This window comes from Salvelinus alpinus, chromosome 6 (genome assembly GCF_045679555.1).
Source record: "Salvelinus alpinus chromosome 6, SLU_Salpinus.1, whole genome shotgun sequence".
NCBI classification, from domain to species: domain Eukaryota; kingdom Metazoa; phylum Chordata; class Actinopteri; order Salmoniformes; family Salmonidae; genus Salvelinus; species Salvelinus alpinus.
Window position 1 is genome coordinate 68,194,548 of NC_092091.1, and position 25,879 is coordinate 68,220,426.

General features: G+C 42.1%; 1 protein-coding gene across 1 annotated transcript; it reads right to left on the minus strand.

The window, feature by feature from the left end:
• Positions 1 to 15,957: 15,957 nt before the first annotated feature.
• On the minus strand, positions 15,958 to 25,277 carry znf330 (zinc finger protein 330). Its single transcript, XM_071407543.1, has 11 exons — positions 25,108 to 25,277; positions 22,530 to 22,559; positions 21,981 to 22,125; positions 21,832 to 21,851; positions 21,366 to 21,436; positions 21,093 to 21,169; positions 20,479 to 20,605; positions 20,212 to 20,316; positions 19,901 to 19,947; positions 16,923 to 17,040; positions 15,958 to 16,591 (listed from the first exon to the last, which is right to left on the minus strand). Exons 3-11 carry the CDS (start codon positions 22,098 to 22,100, stop codon positions 16,314 to 16,316), a joined length of 963 nt encoding a protein of 320 aa, XP_071263644.1. The 5' UTR covers positions 22,101 to 22,125; positions 22,530 to 22,559; positions 25,108 to 25,277; the 3' UTR covers positions 15,958 to 16,313.
• Between the last annotated feature and the right edge of the window lie 602 nt (positions 25,278 to 25,879).

Below are 25,879 nucleotides of genomic sequence, written 5' to 3' on the forward strand. Positions count from 1 at the left end.
GGTTTTAGATCCTATTGACTTAGCAGTGATAGGGCAGCTACAGCTTCCACACAGTTTACAGATTCCAGACCTACCAGCCTTGAATAAGTCTAATGTTTTAGTATACCACTTCAGCGCAGTGGCGGCACCCTGGCCCCACACTGCTCAAATCATAGGAAAATGCACTTTTTTAAGCCTAATAATGCTGTTGGCAGAAGACTGGCTCAATATGAATGGTAGGCTATAAACTGTTATGGGTACTTGGTAATTGTCTGCTCTTCAGCAGCGAACATACTGTATGTTTAAATGTAAAATCTGGGGTGTAATCATTAGTCCAGTTGCAAAATGTTGTTTTGCAACTCAATCGTGAGTTTCTATTGGAAAACTCCAGGTAAGTCCGTTTAATAAACATTTTGCAACAGATCGGCGGAATGAATACACTCCAGGGTTCTTCCTGGTATTGTCTGACAAGGTGGAGATTATGTAGGTCTACAGTTGGGTAGGGGAGGTCTGGAGTGGGTCAGTCAATTTCCCTCTCATGAAGTTTTGCTTAAAGAAAAAAAAAACGACCATTTCCTGAAACCTAGAGTCTTAAAGCGCAACTATGCCACTTTTCAAAATCATATTAATTAGGGCTAGGGCCTATATATCTAGCATCAAAACGGTGTCTACATACAGTATGTGAAAACGCAGTATTTCTATGATCTGTGGTTAAAAAGACAAGTTCCTAAAAAAACGTCTCTGTGACATCACAGTGTGGGATTAAAAGTTAAAAAAAGAAATACCTTATTTACATAAGTATTCAGACCCTTTGCAATGAGACTCAAAATTGAGCTCAGGTGCATCCTGTTTCCATTGATCATCCTTGAGATTTTCTACAACTTGGAGTCCACCTGTGGTAAATTCAATTGATTGGAAAGGCACACAGCTGTCTATATAAATCAAATCAAATTGTATTTGTCACATGCGCTGAATACAACAGGTGTAGGTAGACCTTACAGTGAATGCTTACTTACAAGCCCATGGAGGCCAAGCAGTTGCCATACCAGGCAGTGATGCAACCTATCGGGATGCTCTTGATAGATCCTCAAAAGGTTTTACAGCTGCTGAGGACCCATGCCAAATCTTTTCAGTCTCCTGAGGGGAATAGGTTTTGTTGTGCCCTCTTCACAACTGTCTTGGTGTGCTTGGAGTATGCTAATTTGTTGGTGATGTGGACGCCAAGGAACTTGAAGCTCTCAACCTGCTCCACTACAGCCCCGTTAATGAGAATGGGGGCGTGCTCGGTCCTTCTTTTCCTGTAGTCCACAATCAACTCCTTTGTCTTGATCACGTTGAGGGAGAGGTTGTTGTCCTTGCAGCACACGGTCAGGTCTCTGACCTCCCCCCTATAGGCTGTCTCATCGTTGTCGGTGATCAGGCCTACCACTGTTGTGTTATCGGCAAACTTAATGATGGTGTTGGAGTCGTGCCTGGCCGTGCAGTCATGATTAAACAGGGAGTACAGGAGGGGACTGAGCACTCACACCTGAGGGGCCCCCGTGTTGAGGATCAGCGTGGTGGATATGTTGTTACCTACCCTAACAACCTGGGGGTGGCCCGTCAGGAAGTCCAGAATCCAGTTGCAGAGGGAGGTGTTTAGTCCCCGGGTCCTTAGGTTAGTGATGAGCTTGGAGGGCACTATGGTGTTGAACGCTGAGCTGTAGTCAATGAACAGCATTCTCACATAGGTGTTCCTTTTGTCCAGGTGTGAAAGGGCAGTGTGGAGTGCAATAGAGATTGCATCATCTCTGGATCTATAAGAGCCCACAGTTGACAGTGCATGTTATTAGAGCAAAAATCAAGCCATGAGGTCAAGAGAATTGTTTCTAGAGCTCTGAGACAGAATTGTGTTGAGGTACAGATCTGGGGAAGGGTACCCAAAAAAATTCTGCCGATTTGAAGGTCCCCAACACAGTGGCCTCCATCATTCTTAAATGGAAGAAGTTTGGAACCACGAAGGGTTAATGGGCAGTGAGTGTCGGCATATTTACATGCATAATCTCACATTGACTGCTGATCAGAAAAATGACGATACTGCTATTCTAGATGCTTTGGAGGACTATTTTAAGACCACAATTAAACGTCATATATGAGAGATACCTCTGTAGCCGCTGTTAACAGGATACAGATGAACAGTTTTATCACTCGATTGCTGGAGAGAGCCGCAACATGCCAGTACTGCGGACTGAGGGATGAGATAAGAGAGTGGCTGTCACGGATCCCCCCGGTACTGCTGCTCATTCCATTCACCAGCTCCGGAGATCTACGTCACCGGCCTTCTAGGCGTCACTGAACTGGATTCATTACCACCAACCCCGGACTGTCTTGTCTCATTACACACACCTGGTTGCCATACCCCCAGATTAGTATATTATATATGTGCCCTCTGTTCCCCATTGTCCTTGTCGGTTATTGTTACCATGTCCGTTGGTCCTGTGAGTACCTGTGCTGTTGTTTCGGCTTCCAGGCTACGTGTTATTGTGCACTTGTTTTACGGGTCTCGTCCTGTGTATTATTTAGAGGTTAACACCTCGCTCTTTTGTTTGGGTGGAGAAAATAATACTCCTTATTATGTATTCCTGCGCCTGTCTCCAATCATTAGACAACGTGACAGCAGCTCGTGTTAGACATTGCGAGTGAAGGAACAAGACGCCGATTTCTACGATAACGGGATCTTAGTCTACCAGAGGCTATGGAAATATGAAGTGTAGCTGAGGTTACTGAGAAACATGAGGACGATAGATGGAATACAAGTGGATACAGTGAATGCAACAGAGAAACAGCGGAGGTACAAACCACAGGAGAGTGCACCCATGAGAGGTCAGGTGACATTACATGACAAAAACAAAATAGTGTGGTAACAATCACAAGCGAGTAGAGAGCAATGCCCAGCTTACGGCAAAACATGCAGGTCTTGTGGCGTCGCAAATCACTCTGCCAAGGTGTGCCAGGCAGGGGACAGATCAGGCAGAGTAAAGAAAGTGCATGTTGTGAAGGATAATATACAGAGAGGGGGAGGCTCTGACAATGATGAACCGGTCTACACCACGGAATGCATCAGTAAGGCTCACTCTCAGGGACAGAAATGTTTGGTGCAGCTAAGACTGAATAATAAAAGGCCAGCTTGACACAATGTAATGAGCAAGAGAGTGAAAGAGAGAATATCACCAATTATAAACTGGGTGGTTCAAGCACTGAATACTGATTGGCTGACAGCCATGGTATATCAGACCATTTCCCATAGGGATGACAAAATATAAATGTTTAACTGCTCAAGCACAGACTACTCTTTGAACTTGTTGAGACGGACCAAAATCCACCACTCTCTGGTTCTACATGTTAGCGCTTAGGACTCTTGACTGACACAATGCCAGCAGAGTGAAACAAAGTGGAGCAGTGTCTCAAAGGGCCTTTAAACAAAGAACAGCTGCAGAGTGCATATTATGACGTTTTCAACGATCCAGTGGTCTGTGCAAAGGAGATGTCCACTTCATACTGGACCCAAGTTGCACCCCTGTACAATGCGCACCACGGAATGTGCCTGTAGCCTTGAAGGCACGAGTGAAAGCCCAACTGGAGAAATATGAACATGATGGATACATCACCCCAGTGACTGTGCCGACGCCCTGGATAAGCAACATGGTCATAGCCAGAGAAGATCAGATTATGTATGGACCCAAAACCCTTTAATCAAGCACTGAAAAGATCTCACTACCTTATGCCAATATTAGAGGATGTGCTGTACAAACCGTCTAAGGCACGCGTATTTACGCTGGTGGATGCCAGAGATGCCTTTCTCCAGTGTAAACTAGATGAGGACAGCAGTAGGATGACGACGTTCTGGATGCCATGGGGTCGGATGAGATGGCTGACACTTCCCTTTGGGCTGTCCGTGGTCCCCGAGATGCATCAACGTAAGCAACAGGAACTGCTGGGGGACCTCGAGCCTATCGCAGATGATATTCTTGTTGCCGGATGCGGGGACTCCAATGAAAAGGCAGAGCGTGAGAACGACATCAATCTGCAGCAGGCACTGATGGAGCGGTGCAGGGAGGTGAGACTCAGGCTCAGTGTGCTAAAGCTGCAGTTCAGTTTCATGGACACGAGGGACTGAGAATAGACCCAGAAAAGACCAGGGCCGTACTGAACATGCTGACGCCCACGGATGCCAAAGCAGTACAGCTGTCTGAAGTGTTTGAGCCTCTTCACCGGCTGCTGGACAAGAACAGTGTGTGGCACTGGCTCCTTAAACTTGGCCAAGCTGTACAGGAAATAAAACGCCTGAAGTCTATCACGCTTGTTCTGAGGTACTATGACGTCTCGAAACCGGTCACTGTGCAGAGTAACGCAAGTAAGAATAGCTTAGGGTGCTGCCTAATGCAACAGGGACAGCCCGTGGCGTTTGCTTTGTGAGCATTGACGCCAACGGATCAAAAATAGACAAGGAATGTTGGAGTATTGTATTTGCTTGGTAGAGATTATCAGTATCTCTATGGCAGAGAGTTAATAACAGCTGAGACAGATCATAAACCGTTGATCGCAATCTTCAAGAAGCCTCTCCTCTGTGCCCCTAAGCGTCTCCAAGGTATGTTAACGCAGCTGCAAAAACTACAACAACGTGGGTGTCATCTACGAGCCTGGGCCGGAAATGTACATCAGCGACACTCTGAGAAGAGCAGCAACAGAAGGCAGGAGGACAGACGCAACACACACACACAGACACACTGTGAGCAACGCAGAGAATGAGCAGGCTGCATTCAGACACATTGACCAGACACGGCATCTCAATGTTACAAACCACAGGGATGGGATGCACCAAAACAGACCAAGAAACAAAGGAGAAAGAACCTCTGACCATGGCCTCCTCAGAAACCCAAAATGACACCAGGACACCTCAGGAAGAAGGTAGGCTTGCTCACATCCTCAAAGTGATCAAAGAAAACAATGACTCCCCCACAACACAATTGAACTTGAAAACGGTTCATCTGCTCCATCTCAGCACAGTAGGCTGAAATCAAATACGCCATCTCAGGTTTGACAATGACTATCAACACGCTAGGATCACGAATAGAAGAAGCTGAAGAGTGCATCAACACTGCCGAGGACAAGATGGAGAACTACAGTAGGCGACGCAACATTATAATTATCAGCCTCCGCGAGGGCTGTGAGGGGATGGACCCCATTGATTTCTCTGCTGCCATTATCCCCTCCTTACTGGGTAAAGAACATTTGGTGTTCTGAACCTCTGGTTATCGAACAGGCACACAGGTCACTCGCCCATCCCCTGATCAGAACCCACAACCCTTCCTCGTTTGGTTCCTGAGGTACCAGGACAGAGAGAAAGTTATGATCCTACACAACGGGGAGGCAATTCAATTCTTTCCAGACATCAGTCCCGAAATGGTGAAATGCAGGAAGGAATTTGACCGTTTGAAAAAATAACTTACCTCCAAGAACATTCCCTTTGAGCTGCTTCAACCTGCAACGATGAAAATCATCCATGAGAGAAGATTCTTCAAAACGAAGTCGCAACTTTTCTCTGCATACTGCAGGCAATCGGCTCAGGACATGGTTGACTGACTAGCGGACCGGGTTCATTTTACTGCTAGCTGGGCTCTGTCCCACTAGCCTGCGTTATTACTTGCATAACTGGTAGGACTGCTTTGCTGGATTATACTATATCTTACTGACAGATCAATGAGGTAAGATCCCAGTATCCATGTAAACAAAAACAATGTCACTCTGGTAAAAACAAAGTTGTTATTTGGGACAGGCATGGGGGGGAATTGTTTGTTTTATTTACTTTATATTACATTACTGTTTTGTGAGAGACCTTCCCTTTATAATATGTGTTTGACTACAGGATACACCAAAAATAGGCAATAGAATATCCAACACCCTTATTGGACATACTCCTGACATTTGCATGCATGTATTGAGTGAACAATATGGCTAAGATAGTAAATCATACATCATTAACATTAATGGACTGAACGGTCCTGTTAAACGAAAACGAGTCCTTATGTACTTGAAAAAGTTAAAAACTGATGTTGCTTTTAAACAAGAAACACAGGGGCAGAACATAACAAGTTAGAGGGAATGGGTAGGACTCTTCATATAACACAAAGACACGTGGAGTAGCTGTGTTGATTAATAAGAATTGACCCTTCTGTGTAACCGAAACAATTATTGATCCACTGGGACGTTATGTAGTTGTCCATAGCAGAATGTATTCTCAATCTTGGACCTTGCTTAATGTATATGCTCCTACGTAATTATGATAATATTTTTGTTCAAGATATATTCCTCAAGGTAGCAGAATTTCAGGGAACAAGTTGGGGCGACTTAAAAAAATTATTCTGGATAGATCCTCAACTAAAGCAACCTCATTGACTAAGTCAGCCAAATGCACTATATCTTTTATGAAAGACATGGAGACAGCTCCACCCACAAGATAGGGATTACTCATTCTACTCCTGCCCGCATTACTCTCATACCCAGATGTATTATTTTCTCCTATCAGTACAGGTAACCCATGAGGTTTTGTAAACCGAGTAGTTATCTATAACTATCTCAGATCATTCTCTTCTCACACTTTCTGTTTGGATGCCGGATGGCGTTCAAAAGACCTATAGATGGCGCCTAAACCCAACTCTTTTGAAACGGACAGAATCTTGTCAAATTACGTTTTTCTGTGAAACAAACGGTCCGTCCTCTCCCAATAGTTTTGTACTCTGGGATACATTAAAGGCCTTTCTTAGGGGTCAAATCATTTCCTATACCAAAGGTCTCAAAAAGAAATACAATGCTGAATTGAATGAATTAGATAATTAAATCCTATTACTACAAAAATAACAAATCTGTCTCTAAGGAAACATACCGCTCATTGGTGAATAAAACATTTAAATAAAATACCCTAAGTACATACAAAACTGAAAAGGCTATTCTTCGAACTAGGCAAAGATATTATGAATTGGGGGAGAAAACACACAAAGTCTTGGCCTGGCAGATAAAATCTGAGGACACAGAACGGTCAAGTGTCTCACAACCAGGAAGAGATTAATGATTCATTTAAACAATACTTTTCTAAGTTATACACTTCTGATGGAACGGAACCAGCAATGAGACACATTTCTGTCTACTATTGAACTACTGCACCTCATACAGGAAGACCAAAACGAACTAGATCGCCCCTTTACAAAAACAGAAATCGAAAAAAACAATCCTCACTACCAACCTGGAAAATCACCAGGAGACGATGGCTTTCCCCCAGAGTTTTATGAAGAGTTAAGGATTTGATTATTCCTCTCTTGATCAATGTTCTAAATTTAGCTGCTGGGATGCAGAGCCTCCTGGACTCCTTTTCCACAGCTATTATATAACGGTATAGATTTAAAAAATAAAGATCCTCTTCCTATAGGCAGATCTTGATCCTCAATGCCGACTACACATCGATTTTTAAGGCGATGTTTAATAGATTAGGACAACATTTACCAAGCCCGATTAACACCGCTCAAACAAGCTTTATACAGAAAAAATTATTTGCACAGGTTATTCAACGTAATTCACATGGCCAGTGTGAGGAGCGATCCGAGTATAGCAGTATCTCTAGACGCTGAAAAGGCCTTTGATAGGCTGGAGTGGCCATACTTATTCAAGGTCCTTGCTAAATTTAACTTAGGTCCTTTGTTTGTCAACTGGCTTAAGATTTCATACCATAAACCGCAAGCCAAGATCACAACTAATGGCATGATGACAGCCACATTCCCACTCTTTAGAGGTAGTAGACAGGGCTGTTTACTTTCCCCACTCCTTTTTGTGCGAGCCTTAGAACCGCTGGCGGAGACCATAAGAACGGATCCTGGCATAAAGGGCTTTCAGGTGGGCCAGATAACGCATAAGATCTCATTGTTTGCAGACAGCATTATTTTGTCCCTCGCTGACCCGACCGGATCCCTCTCAAAACTACAGACGCTTTTGGATACATACAGCTCTAACCTGATATTACAAAGTCAACATGGACAAAAGTGAAATACTTCAAACTGACTCGCTTTGACTATACTGTAGCATCTTTGAACGGGTTCAAATATCTAGGAATCACAGTTGATAATGACTTAAGAAATGTGTACAAGCTTAACTACTCTGTCTTGGTTCAGAAGGCGGTGGATGACTTGAATAGATGGATAGATCTGCCTCTTACAGTATTTGGGAGAATTAGCTGTATTAAGATGAATGTTCAGCCTAAGATGATGTACCTATTTCAATCTTTACCCATATCCCTACCCAAACGTTTCTTAAAGACCATAAGACCATTTGGATGCAACTGTAAAACTCCAAGGGTGAGCCAGGCCAAATTAACATGGGATTATAGTCTAGGAGGTCTCCGCCTACCAAATTTCAAGATGTATTACTGGGCAGTGCAAATGAGAATAATTTCATTCTTATTTGAAACTGAACCAGTCCCTTCTTGGACTCAGATGGAAATGTTAGCTCTTAATGACGAGGTTGGGAGTAATATTATCTACAAAAACGAGCAATCCCGGTACCATCAATTTAGTAAGATCTTGATATGAAATGTGTAAGTTATTAGGTCTGAAACAAGACTTGTCACCCAAAACAGCCCTGTGGCAAAACAGACTCCTGCCAATGATCTTGGATAGCAACATGTTTCAACATTGGCATGAGAAGTGAATAACAATTTAGAACATTATTATTATTATACATTGCTTATGTCATTTGAGCAACTGAACAAGAAATACCAATTATCCAATAATCATTTATTTTGTTATTTACAGTTAAGAAACTCTCTCAGAAGCAGTCTTGGAGATATGACTTTACCAAATCAACTACTCATATAGATGTATATCCAGTGAACTCATTGCTAATGCAACAACGCCCAAAACCAGATGTACATAAGTCAAGAGAGCGATGGGAATCCCATTTTAATACTACAATTGAGGGGCTATGGTCAGACATATGCCAAGATAGTGTGTCAGCAACCATCAACTCTAGATACAGACTTCTACATTACAACTTCCTCCACCAACTCTGACACCTCAGAGGTTACATAGATATAACCCTGAAATATCAGAAATGTGTTTTAGTAGTGGAACAACAGAAGGCACTTTTTGTCATTCTACTTGGCAGTGTACTAAATTACAAGCCTTCTGGCATGATGTTTGTGATACCCTGGCCTTTATTTTGGAGGTCCCTTTCTCAATTTGAACCTGAAATATGCCTTCTGGGTAACTTCACAAAATGTGAATTTGAGGAATAACGTCAACATAAAATGTACAGAAATCACCCTTGCCACTGTAAGAAAATGTGTTAGATTGACATGGAAATCAGATTCCCCTCTCTCAATTACAAGATGGCTCTCTGAAATGAATAAGTGTATTCCTATGGAGATGACCTATGCTTTAAGAAAGAAATGTTACTACTTTGTGAAAATATGGCAAACCTTCCTGGACTATATGGAAACGCGTCCCTTGGGATTGGTGGATGTGAGCTTGTAGATCCATGTCGATTGATGTAGCTACTGTCTCTCTGTAATGTACTGTTTGTATTGCTTTGTGTATATGTTGGTATCTCTTGTCATTTGTCTTATTTAGTCATTATTAGTATTATTACTATTCTAATTGTATTTCTTTTTCTTTTGTAATTTGTCATTGTTTTAATTTATTTTTTATTTTGGGGGGTGGGGAGGGTTGAATTACCTTTTGTTTTACTTACTCTTGCTGTATTGTATTGTTCTGCTGTTAAACAATTCAAAAATAAAACATTCAAAAAATATTAAAGTAATAATAGTATTCAGAGCCTTTACTCAGTAGTTTGTTGAAGCACCTTTGGCAGCGATTACAGCCTCGTGTCTTCTTGGGTATGACGCTACAAGCTTGGCACACCTGTATTTGGGGAGTTTCTCGCATTCTTCTCTGCAGATCCTCTCAAGCTCTGTCAGGTTGGATGGGGAGCGTCACTGCACAGATATTTTCAGGTCTCTCCAGAGATGTTCCATCCAGTTCAAGTTTGGGCTCTGGCTGGGCCACTCAAAGACAATCAGAGACTTGTCCCGAAGCCACCGTTGTGTTGTCTTGGCTGTGTGCTTAGGGTCGTTGTCCTGTTGAAAGATGAACCTTTGCCCCAGTCTGAGGTCCTGAGTGCTCTGGAGCAGGTTTTCATCAAGGATCTCTTGAGAAGAAACGCTTGGCCAATGAATTCAATCTTGGTTTCATCAGACTAGAGAATGTTGTTTCTCATGGCCTGAGAGTCCTTTAGGTGCCTTTTAGCAAACTCCAAGCAGGCTGTCATGTGGCTTTTACTGAGGAGTGGCTTCCGTCTGGAAAATCTACCATAAAAGGCCTGATTGGCGGGGTGCTGCAAAGATGGTTGCCCTTCTGGAAGGTTCTCCCATCTCCACAGAGGAACTCTGTAGCTCTGTCCGAGTGACTATCGGGTTCTTGGTCACCTCCCTGACTAAGGCCCTTCTCCCCCAATTGCTCAGTCTGGCCGGGCGACCAGCTCTAGGAAGAGACTTGGTGGTTTCAAACTTCTTCCATTTAAGAATGATGGAGCCCGCTGGGTTCTTTTTTACCCCTTTTTCTCCCCAATTTCATGGTATCCAATTGGTAGTTACAGTCTTGTCTCATCGCTGCAACTCCCGTACGGACTCGGGAGAGGCGAAGGTTGAGAGCCGTGCTGGGCCAATTGTGCGCCGCCCATGGGTCTCCCAGTCATGGCCGGCTGCAACAGAGCCTGGACTCGAACCCACAATCTCTAGTGGCACTGCGATGGGGAAATTTTGTTGCAGTGTCATGTACACATTTAAGGTGGCGTTTTAAATACAAAACAAATTTCATAAGTTACATACCAATAAAAAGAAACTAGCCTGCTGGTCTTACTGGGTTGATAGCAACATTAGCCCAAGCTATTTAGGAGGGATTTCACACCTGGCACAAATTATTGTATAATTGTGTTTTTCCTGCCGAGGGGTGCCCTAAACCTGCACCAGGAGGGGAGTAGTTTAAAGTCCGGGTACAGGGAGTGGCTTGAGTCTAAAATGATTTTGTGAGACTTGCGGAGGGCCCTGACCTTAAAGATCTCATCCAGGCCTATCTGTTTGACTCCAAGTACCTCGCTTGCTTTGGTGATAATCCTTCTCAGCATATTTCTCTGGCTGACAGTGGCATTGCCAAACCAACAAACAATACAAAAACTTAAAATACTCCCAATAAAAGATTTGTAAAACAGAGTCAGTATAGTACAGTCGTGGCCAAAAGTTTTGAGAATGACACAAATATTAATTTTCACAAAGTCTGCTGCCTCAGTTTGTATGATGGCAATTTGCATATACTCCAGAATGTTATGAAGAGTGATCAGATTAATTGCAAAGTCCCTCTTTGCCATGCAAATGAACTGAATTTCCACTGCATTTCAGCCGTGCCACAAAAGGACCAGCTGACATCATGTCAGTGATTCTCTCGTTAACACAGGTGTGAGTGTTGATGAGGACAAGGCTGGAGATCACTGTCATGCTGATTGAGTTCGAATAACAGACTGGAAGCTTCAAAAGGAGGGTGGTGCTTGGAATCATTGTTCTTCCTCTGTCATCCATGGTTACCTGCAAGGAAACACGTGCCGTCATCATTGCTTTGCACAAAAAAGGGCTTCACAGGCAAGGATATTGCTGCCAGTAAGATTGCACCTAAATCAACCATTTATCGGATCATCAAAAACTTCAAGGAAAGCGGTTCAATTGTTGTGAAGAAGGCTTCAGGGCGCCCAAGAAAGTCCAGCAAGCTCCAGGCCCGTCTCCTAAAGTTGATTCAGCTGCGGGGTCGGGGCACCACCAGTACAGAGCTTGCTGAGGAATAGCAGCAGGCAGGTGTGAGTGCATCTGCACGCACAGTGAGGCAAAGACTTTTGGAGGATGGCCTGGTGTCAAGAAGCAAAGAAGCCACTTCTCTCCAGGAAAAACATCAGGGACAGACTGATATTCTGCAAAAGGTACAAGGATTGGACTGCTGAGGACTGGGGTAAAGTCATTTTCTCTGATGAATCCCCTTTCCGATCGTTTGGGGCATCCGGAAAAAAAGCCTGCCTAGAGGCACGTGAAAGACAGACTGGTGAGGATAGAGGGAACAGTGAATGAAGCAAAATATATGCAAATCTTCTTCAGAGTGCAAATGACCTTAGACTGGGTGAAGATTTATGTTCCAACAGGACAACGACCCCAAGCATACAGCCAAAGCAACCCTTGAATGGCTTCAGAACAAGAATGTGAGTCATTGAATGGCCCAGGCAAAGCCCAGAATAGAGTCTCATTGTAAATCTGTGGAAAGATTTGAATTTTGCCATTCATCAAACTTTACAGAGCTTGAGAAAATCTGCAAGGAAGAATGTGAAAAAAAATACCCAAATCCAGAAGTGTAAAGCTGATAGACATACCCAAAATGACTCAAAGCCGTAATTGCCGCCAAAGGTCCTTCTACAAAGTATTGATTGAGGGATGTGAATACTTATGTAAATGAGAGATCTGTATTTTAATTTCTATACTTTGCTAAAATGTCATTATGGGGTGTGTGTAGATGGGTTAGAAAAAAGAAAAATGTTTCATACATTTTGAATTCAGACTAGTAACGAAACGTGGAATAAGTCAAAGGGTATGAAAACTATCTGAATGCACTGTATACTCTTGCTAATGACCATACAAAAATATTAAATGTTACTGATCATAACATATTGCTGAATAAACTTAGGTTATGGATTGAGAGTTACCTTTCTAATAGAACACAAAGGGTTTTCGTTAACAGAAGCCTCTCTCATGCAAATTCCGTTGAGTGTGGTGTACCACAGGGCAGCTGGCTAAGGAAATTGTTTTCGGTTTTTACAAATGACCTTCCACTGACCTTGAACAAAGCCTATTTGTCTAGGTACGCTGATGACTCAACAGTATACATGACGGTTGCAACAGTAAAATAAATACATTTAAAAAAAATAACTTAGACACGTAACATACAGCTCCAGTCAGTTTTAGAATGGGTAACTAACAATAGGCTTGTGCTAAATATCTCAAAAACTAAAAGCATAATTTTTAACCCTAAACCTCATTTAGATCTATTATTGAATAATGTCGCTATTGAGCTAGCTGAGGAGATTAAAATGCTAGGTGTAACTCTAAATAACATGCTGTATTTATCTATCAACTTTCCTAATATTAAGCACATTGCTTCTCTTTAAAACAGGATTATAGCATACCTGGCCTGAATGAAAATGAACCACGGGAAAAAGCATCCTCCCTTCCATATTTAAGTGCATAGATTACATTTTTTCCCCCCATGCCCCAGTTCCGAGACAGGTGCATGATAATGGTCCATTCTAAATCAAAATACATTTTACACATATATTATTTAGTATATGTAAAGACATTAAATTAAGAATAATCGAATGGGTGACAATATTAGCCTATCACTTGTGAATGATGCCCAGCTTGTGTGCAGTAAAGCAAGAAACAGCTTTCCTTTTTTTGGGCTACTTTTTAAAATCAGTCACACACCTCTTGTAGCCTAGCCTATAGACCTATATGTTTTGATAAGGTTTGTAAAGTGGCCAAATAACTTCTTATAATTGAGCACATTTAATACGCTTTATAACCGGTGTAGAGCCTAACTGGCATACACAGGATGCGTGTGAGTTTCAAGTTTAATCGCATTTGTCCTCACTATTAAGAACAGTGCAAATGCAATCGAAAAATCACATCAAAACATCCTATCATACTTTTAAAACTCACCTCACTGTGATGATCAATTTAAAGAAGTTCCACAGCAGGTTGAAACAGTGTAAACGAAATGGACAGCGCTTTCTAAGGTGATGATTCATTCAAAACAACCATATGCATATTAGTTTATGGATTGGCTTATGAGCCCAAGGCCAAATCAATAATAATTTAAATTATGATTGTGCCATTATACAATGCATAGCCTACCGCATATTATGCATGGTAGAAAAACAAAACTGATTTAAGATGTCTTTGATACATCATTTGTGAAATTTCTTTCCTTAATGCATTTGAGCCAATCAGTTGTGTTGTGACAAGGTAGGGGTGGTATACAGAAGATAGCCCTATTTGGTAAAATACCAAGTTCATATTATGGTAAGATCAGCTCAAATAAGCAAAGAGAGTCCATCACTACTTTAAGACATGAAGGTCAGCCAATACGGAACATTTCAAGAACTTGTAGAGCGTCTTCAAGTGCAGTCTCAAAACCCATCAAGCACTATGATGAAACTGGCTCTCACTAGGACCCCTACAGGAAAGGAAGACCCAGAGTTACCTCTGCTGCAGAGGATAAGTTCATTAGAGTTACCAGCCTCAGAAATTGCAGGCCAAATAAATGCTTCAGAGTTCAAGTAACAGACACATCTCAACATCAACTGTTCAGAGGAGACTGTGTGAATCAGGCCTTCATGGTTGAATTGCTGCAACAAAAAAACACTACTAAAAGGAGACCAATAAGGAGAAGAGACTTGCTTGGGCCAAGAAAAACAAGCAATGGACATTAGACCGGAGGAAATCTGTCCTTTGGTCTGATGAGTCCAAATTTGAGGTTTTTGGTTCCAACCGCCGTGTCTTTGTGAGACGCTGAGTAGGTGAACGGATGATCTCCGCATGTGTGGTTCCCACCGTAAGGCATGGAGTGGTGGTGATGGTGCTTTGCTGGTTTTATTTCCTATTCAAGGCACACTTAACCAGCATGGCTACGACAGCATTCTGCAGCAATACGCCATCCCATCTGGTTTGGGCTTAGTGGGACTATCATTTGTTTTTCAACAGGACAATGACCCACACTTCCAGGCTGTGAAGGGCTATTTTACCAAGATGGTGAGTGTTGGAGTGCTGCATCAGATGACATGGCCTCCAAAATCACCTGACCTCAACCCAATTGAGATGGTTTGGAATGAGTTGAACCGCAGAGTGAAGGAAAAACAGCCAACAAGTGCTCAGCATATGTGGAGTTACCACAAGTCAGCACAAAGACAACAGGAGCACTGCCACCATTATTCCAGCACCATTTCAGCTTAAACAGAAAATAATTTAATATGCTGAAAACCAACTTAAGACACCAAAAACTATTTAGTCCAATCAATGTTGTTAAATATGTGTCTGTCCTTACTGTTTTCTGTGTGTGTATGCGTGCTCGCTCAAGTAAAACATGGACTCACCCACTTGTAGAACACCAACATCATCCTCATCTTGTTCATGTTGGCAGAACGGTCTATGGCTTTGTCATACAGTACACTTTTAGTTTTTGTTGTCATAGGCTACCTAGCTAAAATGCTTGCTAGCCTAACTTCCTTGCATTGGCAACAACGAACCAGCTAAGTAAGCCAGCTAGTTAACATGAGCCTACATCTCAGGTCAGTGGCACAACATTCATTTATTGTTAGATCAGAATCGGCGTCATAATCATTGGCCTGTACAGAGAATTAAGTCAAAACCACAAGTCCAAATCCCCATCCATGGCGATTTTGCAAGCTAGTTACTGCAGGACATCAACAGAAGCAGACATGTTTTTGTGAAAATTATGTTTTTCTTAGAAAGTGATTTGATTGGTATGAAGCCAAATCCAAACTGGCCTCCTTGGAGGGCATTTTGCTGCACCAGGACAATCAACAGTTGAGCTCAGCAAACGCCAATTACAAAAAAAAAAAATTATCATCAAGGGAGGCCAAAAGCTTGCTAGCATCAATCAATCAATCAAATGCTACGCTGGCAACATGTCACACTGTTTTGGTCCAGACAGCATCAGATACATGGGCTACACATACTGAGACAGAGGGGTGCTGTTTCCCTCGCTCTGATGATTTCTCTGGTGAGATTCCAGCCCCTTTGGAATTGATGAAATTTTTTGAAAACACCGAGACGAAAAATAAATGTAATCATTTTAAATGTTTTATTGGTCAAATATTTGGGGAAGCCTGGCTTCCCTTGGTGTCCATGAATACAAGCCACTGTTAACCTGTCTGATAAGTTACATTATTTTAGCCTAAAACTTAAAAAGGATATTTCACCAATGTTAGGCAAGAGCCATACAGAAGTTCTGGATTACTCACCGTCTTTTTTAAACGGGCTAATGTCCAAATACAGAAACAATCAAGCAGTAAACATGTGGTGATGAACTATCACTTTAAACATCTTATTACAGTGTACTGCAATGCATTGCACACACACTCCTTGTATACATCTAGCCCCCTCTTCTTAGGGAGGTGGAGAGGTGACGGGAACCAACCTCCGTCTAGGGGACTGCTTCGATCACGGGGGTCCCTTCAATTTTAAGACCGGCCAGAGAGTCTGCTACCTCTTCATCCTCCTCTTCCTCATCATCCTCCTCATCTTCCTCCTCCTCCTCGTCATCATCATCATCATCTCCGCCATCGTCCTCCTGGTCTCCCTCCCCTCCTCCGGACGATGACACGTTCTTCCAGTAGGAGTCGTAGCCAGAGGCTCCGTAACCTCCATAGCCGTAGCTATCCTCGTCAGCACCACTCTGTCGGCCAAACTTCGTCGTACGGGCTGCAGGGCGAATACAGGAATACAGACATGAGCTGAGAATCTTGAGTACTAATCCCGATCCGGGGAGTGCATATACACAACAATTAAAAGGCGTTGAATGTGGCGGGATACATTTGAGGTTTAAGATCTGACATCTGCTACAAGAAAAGAGTAGGAAAACGAGTGATTTGCAATGATGCAAAAATTACTCAATCAACAAGAACTAAAATTATGATATTACAGTATACATACAACTGCACTGCCGTCAGTACTCAGTGTTCCTCTTAATGACTGAAGAGTTTTAATCCATGACTGACTTAAGCACTGATTAGATGTTAGATGGTGGACTCACTGGACATGCTGAGGTCCTTAGTCTCCTGGGTCTCATGGCCACACTTGGGGCAGGGAGGATTTTTACCCTTGTCCTGTTTGAACACCTTACTCTTCACATGGTCATCACAGAAACAGGCCTGGGGAGGGAGAGACACAGTTCAACCCAAATGGGCCTTGTGACTATAGGTTACAGTCATGTGTCAAATCCAGGAAATGTATTCCCTGTCCCACTGGTAAATGGTTGAAACTAGAGGGAATACAGCCATGACTGGAAGTGACTTTTCGTAGCAGATTAGGAGAACAGTTTTATTTTAGCTAACCCTAACCCTTTTCCTAACCTTAACCTAATTCTCCTAACCTGCTTCGAAAAAGTAACCTCTAGTTGTAGCTGTATTCCACTTAGTCAGAAGCCTGGTAAACGGGTACTTATTTCCCGGGAAAAAATCTACTAAATTAACAGTGCAACTGGGAATCTACACACTTCCCCCTGAACCAACACCCTTGCCTTTCTTGCAATAACACTTGTCTTTTCTTACGAGCACTGACTTTGCTGGTAGCTGCTTTATGACTGTGATATGTGGTTCTCTCACCAAGTTACCTTAAAATGAATGAACTCAATGTAATGCCGGGCGTACACGACACGACTTTCAAAAATCCTAGCAACGCTGAGCCTCGAGCATTAAACAACTGTATTTCCTATAGTAAACAATCTGGCAGAGACGGGGGTCGACACACTACAAGATTCTTCACTTGGTCGTGAGGATTCTCCATACCACCCCGTCTCGCCAAAACAATATGAATAGATTGTTACCATGGCTAGCTACAACGCAAACTAGTAGTAGTAGTCATCGCTCCTGCACGAGCGAGTGCACATTCTGGGTGATGCGAATCAAGATCTTGGTCTTCCCTGGCTAGCTCTCATTTGGCTATTGCTGATCGCCATTCTCAAAACTGGTCATTGCACATCTCACATTACAAGAGCGCTGCAGATTTTGTGCCGATAAAATCAAAACACGGGATCGATCGGTAGCCCTCAGATTGTGTCTCTGACCTGCTCACATTAAATGAGCGTCGGTGACAGCTACGAGTAGGCAACAACATGGGGATGTTGTCTCCAACCTCAAAAAGTTGTCTGGGACAGCTAAAACCAGGGCCAAAAATCGTGTAGCGTTCGCATGGCTTAAGTCGCTCTGGAGAAGAGCGTCTGCTAAATGACTCAAATGTAGATCTCTCGGTCAATGTGTATAGAGAGGCAACAGTGGTAACAAACAACTACACTGGCATGAGGAACAGTGAGAGAGACAATTGTTTACAACATAACACATTGTGTTGATTTAATGCCTTGAAAGGTGTTCATAGCCCTTGGATTTCTTCACATTTCATTGTGTCAAAAAGTGGGATTAAAAAAATATTGTAATATTTTTCCCAACAACCAAATGTCTAACATTTAAGATGAATATAAATGATAGTTGTTGCTTAAGTATTCAGCTCCCCAAGTCAATACATGTTAAAATCACCTTTGGCAGCAATTACAGCTGGGAGTCTTCTTGGGTAAGTATCTAAGAGATTTACACACCTGGATTGTGCAATGTTAGCCCATTATTCTTTTCATAATTCTTCAAGCTCTGTCAATATTGTGGGGATCATGGCTAGACAACAATTTTCAAGTCTTGTCATAAATTTTCAGCAGATTTAAGTCAAAACTGTAACTTGGCCACTCAGGAACATTCACTGTCTTCTTGGTAAGCAACTCCAGTGTAGATTTGGCCTTGTGTTGAAAGATATTGTCCTGCTGAAAGGTGGATTTGTCTCCCAGTGTCTCTTGTACAGCAGACTGAACCAGGTTTTTCTAGGATCTGTTCTTAGATCAGTGGTTCTCAATCCTGGTCCTGGGGACCCTGAGGGGCGCACATTTTGTTTTTAGCACTCAACAACTGATTCAAATTATCAAATCACCATCAAGCTTTTATCATTTGAATCAGCTGTGTAGTGCTAAGGCAAAAACAAAATGTGCGCCACTTTGGGTCCCCAGGATCAGGATCGAGAACCGCTGGCTTAGATCCATCTTCTTTCTTTTCATCCTGAAAATCTCCCTGGTATTTGCCGATGTCAAGCATACCCATACCATGATGCAGCCAGCACCATGCTTGAAAATAAGGAGGCAGTTACTCAGTGATGTGTTGTGTCGGATAGCGCGCCAAACACAAGGCTTTGTATTTAGGCCAGAAAGTGAATTCATTGGCCTTTTTTTCTTCAGTGCCTTGCTGCATACAATATGCATGTTTTGTAAATGTTTTTATTCTGTATATTTGTGTTCTTTTCACTCTGTCATTTAGTTCATTATTGTGGAGTCACTACTAAGTTGATCCATCCTCAGTGCTTCCATCACAGCCATTGAACTGAAACTGTTTTGAATCACCAATGACCTTATGGTAACATCCCTCAGCAGTTTAATTCCTGTCCTGCAGCTCAGTTCAGACGGATGACTGCATCTTTGATGTGTCTGGGTGGTTTAATACATAATCCACAGCATAATTATTAACTTGACCATTCTTAGAGACATCCAAAGTCTGATTTGTTATTGTTACCCATCTACCAATCACTGCCCTTTATGAGGCTTTTGAAAAGCTCCTTGGTCTTTGTAGTTGAATCTGTGCTTGAAATTTGACTGAGGGACAGTACAGATGTTTTATGTATGGGGGACAGAGGAAGGGTTAGTCATTCAAAAACCATGTCAACCCCTATTATTTCACACAGAGGGAGTCCATGTAACTTATTGTGTGATTTGTTAAGCCAAATGTTACTCCTGAGCTAATTTAGGATACTTCTCATTTATATTCATCTTAAAAAAAAAAAATTAAGTTAGAATTGTTATTCCACCTGCAGAGTATATTGACTAGATTGTTGACAAATTATAATTAAATCCATACTAAATCAGAACATTTTGGGGGAAGAAATCCAAGGGGTATGAATACATGGATCTACATTTTACATTACCTTGCAACGCAGGCAGGAGTGTTGCCCTAATCTGTTGCAGGAAGCACCTGAAATGAACATGGGGGAAAACACAGTATATATTAACACATGAAAAAGTTTATTTAAAATCACTATAGCTAGGGGTTAACCTTTCTCTAAACTTCCAACTGGCAGAATGCCTACTTTCCTATACGTTACATGGTGTTCCTCATGTCTGCCAAAGTCTGCCCTAAGGCTAAACGTCAACAGGTTAGTGTTGAAACCTCTTGATTTCTCATGATCCAACACAATGTGGATGATTGACAGGTGAGAAAGACACCCTAATTGCTCACATTTGTAAGTCTCCGCCTCCAGGACTTGGCAACTGGCTTGGTGCTCAAACTGGTCATCCTCACACAGGAAGTTGTGGCAGAAGGAGCAACGGTATACCCTTCCCCCTGTGTCAGATAGGAAAAAAGGTGGAATGATTACAAAAGGGACAAGGTGGATGGCAACCAGCATTTGGGTGCATGTATTGACATAAAAAAAGCAAATTATAGGCCTTGTTTAGTTTTGCAGACCAGGCAGGTTGGATAATATTATAAAATGGCATAATTTACCATGGTCCCATACACAGCGTTCACACTCGATACAGTCGGCATCCATGAGAGGACATGTGCAAGCGTGGGTACTGAGGCACTTTCTCCCGTGGCACACCCAGGCCTCACAGAAGTCACACACTGCCCCCTTGTGGACAGAGACAACATCTCACATTACACATATAAAGACATCCAATGATAAACTCATGACTGTGGACAATCTGGGCACATATCACAATGTTAAATAGATGTAGGTCTACACCAGGGGTGTACTCATTACGTCTTGCAACGGAAACCATTTGCCATTTAAGAACCAAACGGAAGCAAACAGAGCAAACGAAACGGTGAGGGACCTACCTTCAATTTGTGCAATAGAGACTAAACATTTTTCATTTGGAGTAAATGGTTACAATTGCAGAACGTTTTGCAACAGAATCGGCATAATGAATACATCCCATGGTCATATTCACTAGAAACCAAAGGAGGCAAACTATCGGGGACTACCTGAATTTGACCGATAAGAAACACTTGTTTTCCATTGTGAAACGTTTTGCCATGGTGTGCATTAATGATTACTACTGAGTATTTATTACTCCCATCTCAATAAAGTTTTTCAAACGGCTCTCATCTCTTACCACCATGCCCATTCCCGTAGCGTGGATCCCTGGGTGCTTGATGACACAGTCTGATGACTTCATGCATTTGGTTTTGCCTTTAGTTAAAATACAGGAAGACAGTATCACACCACAACACGATACGATACATGGTTCTTTCACTCCTATACAAATATCTTACATGTAACATTGTGCAATATCTTTCTTTGCCACTTGAGGGGATAAATTAAGTTGGGCTCAAGGGATTTTAAATCAGAAACATGCCATGCTTGTCACAATTTATCTTAGACTCACCACATTGACCACACTGGGGCAGCTTCTGAACGTTTGCACAGAAGTAGCAGAAAGCTCTGTTCTTCTGCCGTCTTGGGTGTCATTGAAACAGGGGAACAAAGTGTCAAAGCCTCCATCACCTGTAGATTATAGTTGCTAATAAAGAAATAATGCATCTTGTTCAAATAGTTGAATTGTGTTCACACAATTTAACCTTTATGTAACTAGGCAACTCAGTTAAGAACAAATTCTTATTTACAATGACGGCCCACCCCGGCCAAACCCTAACGACGCTGGGCCAATTGTGCGCCGCCTTATGGGCCTCCCAATCACGTCTGGTTGTGATACAGTCTGGAATTGAACCAGGGTCTGTAGTTGTGAGATGCAGTGCCTTAGGCCGCTGCGCCACTCAGGAACCCCAATGTTAGCTAGTTAAGTTATTCATTAAGATGAATGTAAAAAAAAATATTGATTGAAGATGTCTTACCTCTGGCATTTGTCACATTCCTGCAACACCAGATGAGGACTACAGTAAGTATGAGGACTGCAGTAAGTACTAGGGAAATAATCATGATTTACAGTCATTGTTAGCTATCCATTTCATATTGTGATGAGAACATGTATATTATTCCATACCATTGCTGAATTGCAAGGGGACTTTGCAACGTCAACAAAGCCCTTGTTGGCTCGAGTCTGTTTCTCCCGTTCCTTGCGGTTCTCTGCCTTCTTGCGTGCACCAGTCTTCTTTTTCGGCATCTTTCAGTTTCTGTAGCTGGCTTTACTGAAGGCATGTGGGGGATTAGCAAACCATAGCTATAACTAACTAACCAACCAAGCCAGCTCAGTCAATGGCATCACATCTTGACAGACTGGACACACATCATTAGTCTAGGTCCTTACGAAAATATAAATGTTGTAAAACTGTATTAGTTAGTTAACTAGGTATCTACGTAAAAAAATATTTTAAAAAGTAGTTATTTAACTATCTATCTGCTTAACGTTACGTGTGCTGAGCAACACAGTTCAAACACGCGCTAACTAGCTGGACTTCATGGAAATACCAGATGCAGCAACGACATGTAATAGAAACTAATTTTATAATTAACAGATAAAAGCCTTAACCGACATGTGCTGTTTATATATTTTTTAACACATTATAACCCAAAATGTAAAGAAAGACTTTACCAGGAATGTTGCAATCCACGGCTGGCTCAGCTGTAAACGGAAGTTACAAAACGGATATCTGGTCCGACTGAGTATTCTTCTCGCCTGAATTGTGATTCGCCTTTTCGTTCCTATGTGAGTACCTATATTTCTATTGTACATTAATTTCCCTTTGCGCTCAATGAAATGTTATATTAAAGTATGAATTGTATATTACATCATGGTTTGGCCAATTAAGGCTGTTATTATCAACGCTAGTTCAAAAATACATACTTTTAAAAATGTATATTGTATTCTAAAGTCACTTCAGTCACCTGCCACCATGACCCATGAATGTTGTTAAAATGAATTGGGCTTTACCAACGAAGCCTTTGCAATGTTTCTTTCGGTAACGTAAACTACGGTGAATGGGTACACAATGCCCCAGAAGATGGCAGTAAACCATTCTTTTCATCACACATGCTTGAGGTCTTGGAGGTTTCTTTAGCCTTATCAATCAGTGGAGGCTGGTGGGAGGAGCTATAGGAGGGCGGGCTCGTTGTAATGGCTGGAATAAAATGGACAGTATCAAACATCACACATATGGAAACCACATGTTTGACTCATTCCATTCCAGCCATTACAGTGAGCCTATCTTCCTATAGCTCCTCCCACCAGCCTCCTCTGATGTCAATGTTTTACACCAGTAGTTCTCTGTACCCCCCCGTCCCCCTACCCCATTTTGTACCTCAATATTATCTGTTGGGGGGACAGACAACCATTGTTGGCTGATGGTGGAACAGTATCTGCTTAAGAACCATACAGGGGAATGTGTGATGGAAGCACTAACCTCTGTTCTGCAGCCGGGAATGAGTGAATGTTTCACTGTATCCAGGACAACGAAGGCTAACTGCAGTGGTGCATAACAGGATCTCACCATAATAACACAATGGGTCAGCAAGGCCCTTGGAACTTAAGTCTACCACTTAAGGATACGCCCATTTTTTAAAATTTTCTTCTAAAATGACATAGCCAAATCCAACTGCCTGAAGCAAGGATATGCATATTCTTGGTACCATTTGAAAGAAAACACTTTGAACTTTGTGGAAATGTGAAAGGAATGTAGGAGAATATAACAGAATAGATCTGGTAAAAGATAATACAAAGGAGAAAAACGTTATTTTGTATTTTTTTTGTACCATCATCTTTGAAATGCAAGAGAAAGGCCATAATGTATTATTCCAGCCAAGGTGCAATTTAGATTTTGTCCACTAGATGGCAGCAGTGTATGTTCAGCGTGTTAGACTGATCCAATGAACCATTGCATGTTTGTTAAAAATGTTGTATCAAGACTGCCAAGCATGTCAATATTGTCAGTAGCATTAGCAACTACACAGGTTATTTAAACAAGAGTATGATCATCATTGATCATGCTGGTCCGGAACAAAAGCCTGCACACCCAGTAGCTCATCCAAGATTTGATGGCTGGAGATCTTGGACTAGGAGATTCCTGACTCCGGTACTCTTATAATAACCACAGAGATACATATGTATATTATGTTGTACTTAATTCTGTGCTGATTAACTTCTCATTACAAATGTCCAGGGGGCCTTTTCCTATCTTTCCGACATACGATTGGCTCCTATGGTTTGAGCCGCCTACTACTGGCCTTTACAATTCACTTAAGCATATATCAAAATCACAATCACCCACACAACCCCCTCAACCCTGTTACGAGCGACCAAGAGATTATTCTATCAATGCCTTAAAGACCAATATTGACCTCTAGGTCAGTTGCTCTAGGTGGGTTGTCTGCCTTTCCTCTATTTTCCTCTCTTCTCGGATACAGATACACAGAAATGTTAGAGCAACGTTCCATCAACATTTTAAAGACCAATATGAACCTCTTCAGTAGTGCTGGTGTGTTGCCTACTTGCCTTTCCTCTATTTTCCTCTCTCCGTTAATACAGATGAACTAAGATATTAGAGCGTTTCATAATCGCTTCAAACCAGAGACCATGAAGAGACATTATATATTGGAAACGAGGATTTCAGTTTCTCTACATCCCAAATGGCAGCCTATTCCCTGTATAGTGCACCATGGCCCATAGGGTTCTGTTCAAAGGTAGTACACTATGTAGGGAACAGGGTGCTATTTGGGATGCCACCCGTTCCTCTGGTGCTGAGTGAGCAAACTGTCATCTCGGCCTGTGCTGTGTGGATGTGTGAGTCTCGAAACTGGGCGGTTTGTTTTGCTCCTCTCTCTCCTCGCTCTCCCCTCTCCCTGCTTTCCAACTGTCACTCTGTTTTTCTATCCTCTGTCTCTGTGTGAAATTGGCTGTTTTTCTCGTTCTTTCACTCTTCTGTCTCTCTCCCTCCATCCCTCTCTGCCTTAATTCTTCTCCTAGCTTGTATTTTCAAGAACCCAATTTCATTCTCTCTTTCACTGCGTTGGTTGAGGACTCTCTTTCTCTTTCTCAATCAATCAAATTCCAATTTGTTTTATGAAGTCCTTTTTACATCAACAGATGTCACAAAGTGCTTGTACAGAAACCCAGCCTAAAACTCCAAAGAGCAAGCAATGAAGATGTAGAAGCACAGTGGCTAGGAAAAACTCACCAGAAAAGGCAGGAACATAGGAAGAAACGTAGAGACGAACCAGGCTCCGAGGGGTGGCCAGTCCTCTTCCATCTTTCTATATGCTTCTTTCTATAAAGAACCCTCTCTCCCTCTTTTCCAACAAATCCAATTTCTTTCTTTCACTGGGTTGGTTGAGAACTCTCTCATACTACCTCTTTCTCTCTCTCATCCCTCTCTCCCTCCTGCCTGTCTTGTTGTGAACAAACCCCAACCCTAGCAGCACATCTGTCAGCTTGTCATTGAGTACGTATTATTTACGTTGGGCTGAAAGTGGGTGGCGTTGGAGTGAGATATCTCTTTCCCGCTTGAACATCATGACTTCACTGCTTGAATTTATGCTGATGGCTCCTCCAATAAAAACCAATGGCCTTCTGGAAAGCCGTCTGTCCAACTCTTGGCTTGAGCTTTTGAGTCTCTGCCTTTCTCATCACCGATTTCTCTCGCCCTCTCCCCAAAAAATGTAATGAAAGTTTTCGGCTCTGAATTTTTTTATCTTTTCTTTATCTCACTGTCTCTCTTTGTTCTATTTTCTTCCCTCGTTAATTATTAATAACCTTTCATGTTCAAAATTATGCACTCTCCTCAAACAACAGCATGGTATTATTTCACTGTAATAGCTACTGTAAATTGGACAGTGCAGTTAGATTAACAAGAATTTAAGCTTTCTGCCAATATCAGATATGTCTATGTCCTGGGAAATGTTCTTGTTACTTACAACCTCATGCTAATCGCATTAGCCTACGTTAGCTCA

Excerpts from the sequence above, each read along its gene's own strand:
- znf330 (XM_071407543.1), bottom strand. The coding sequence starts at position 22,100 with ATGCCGAAAAAGAAGACTGGTGCACGCAAGAAGGCAGAGAACCGCAAG. Across the intron at positions 19,948-20,211 it reads GGAGGCGGAGACTTACAAAT|GTGCTTCCTGCAACAGATTA; the intron begins GTGAGCAATTAG and ends TGTTCATTTCAG. Across the intron at positions 17,041-19,900 it reads ACTCCTGCCTGCGTTGCAAG|GCCTGTTTCTGTGATGACCA; the intron begins GTAATGTAAAAT and ends CTCCCTCCCCAG.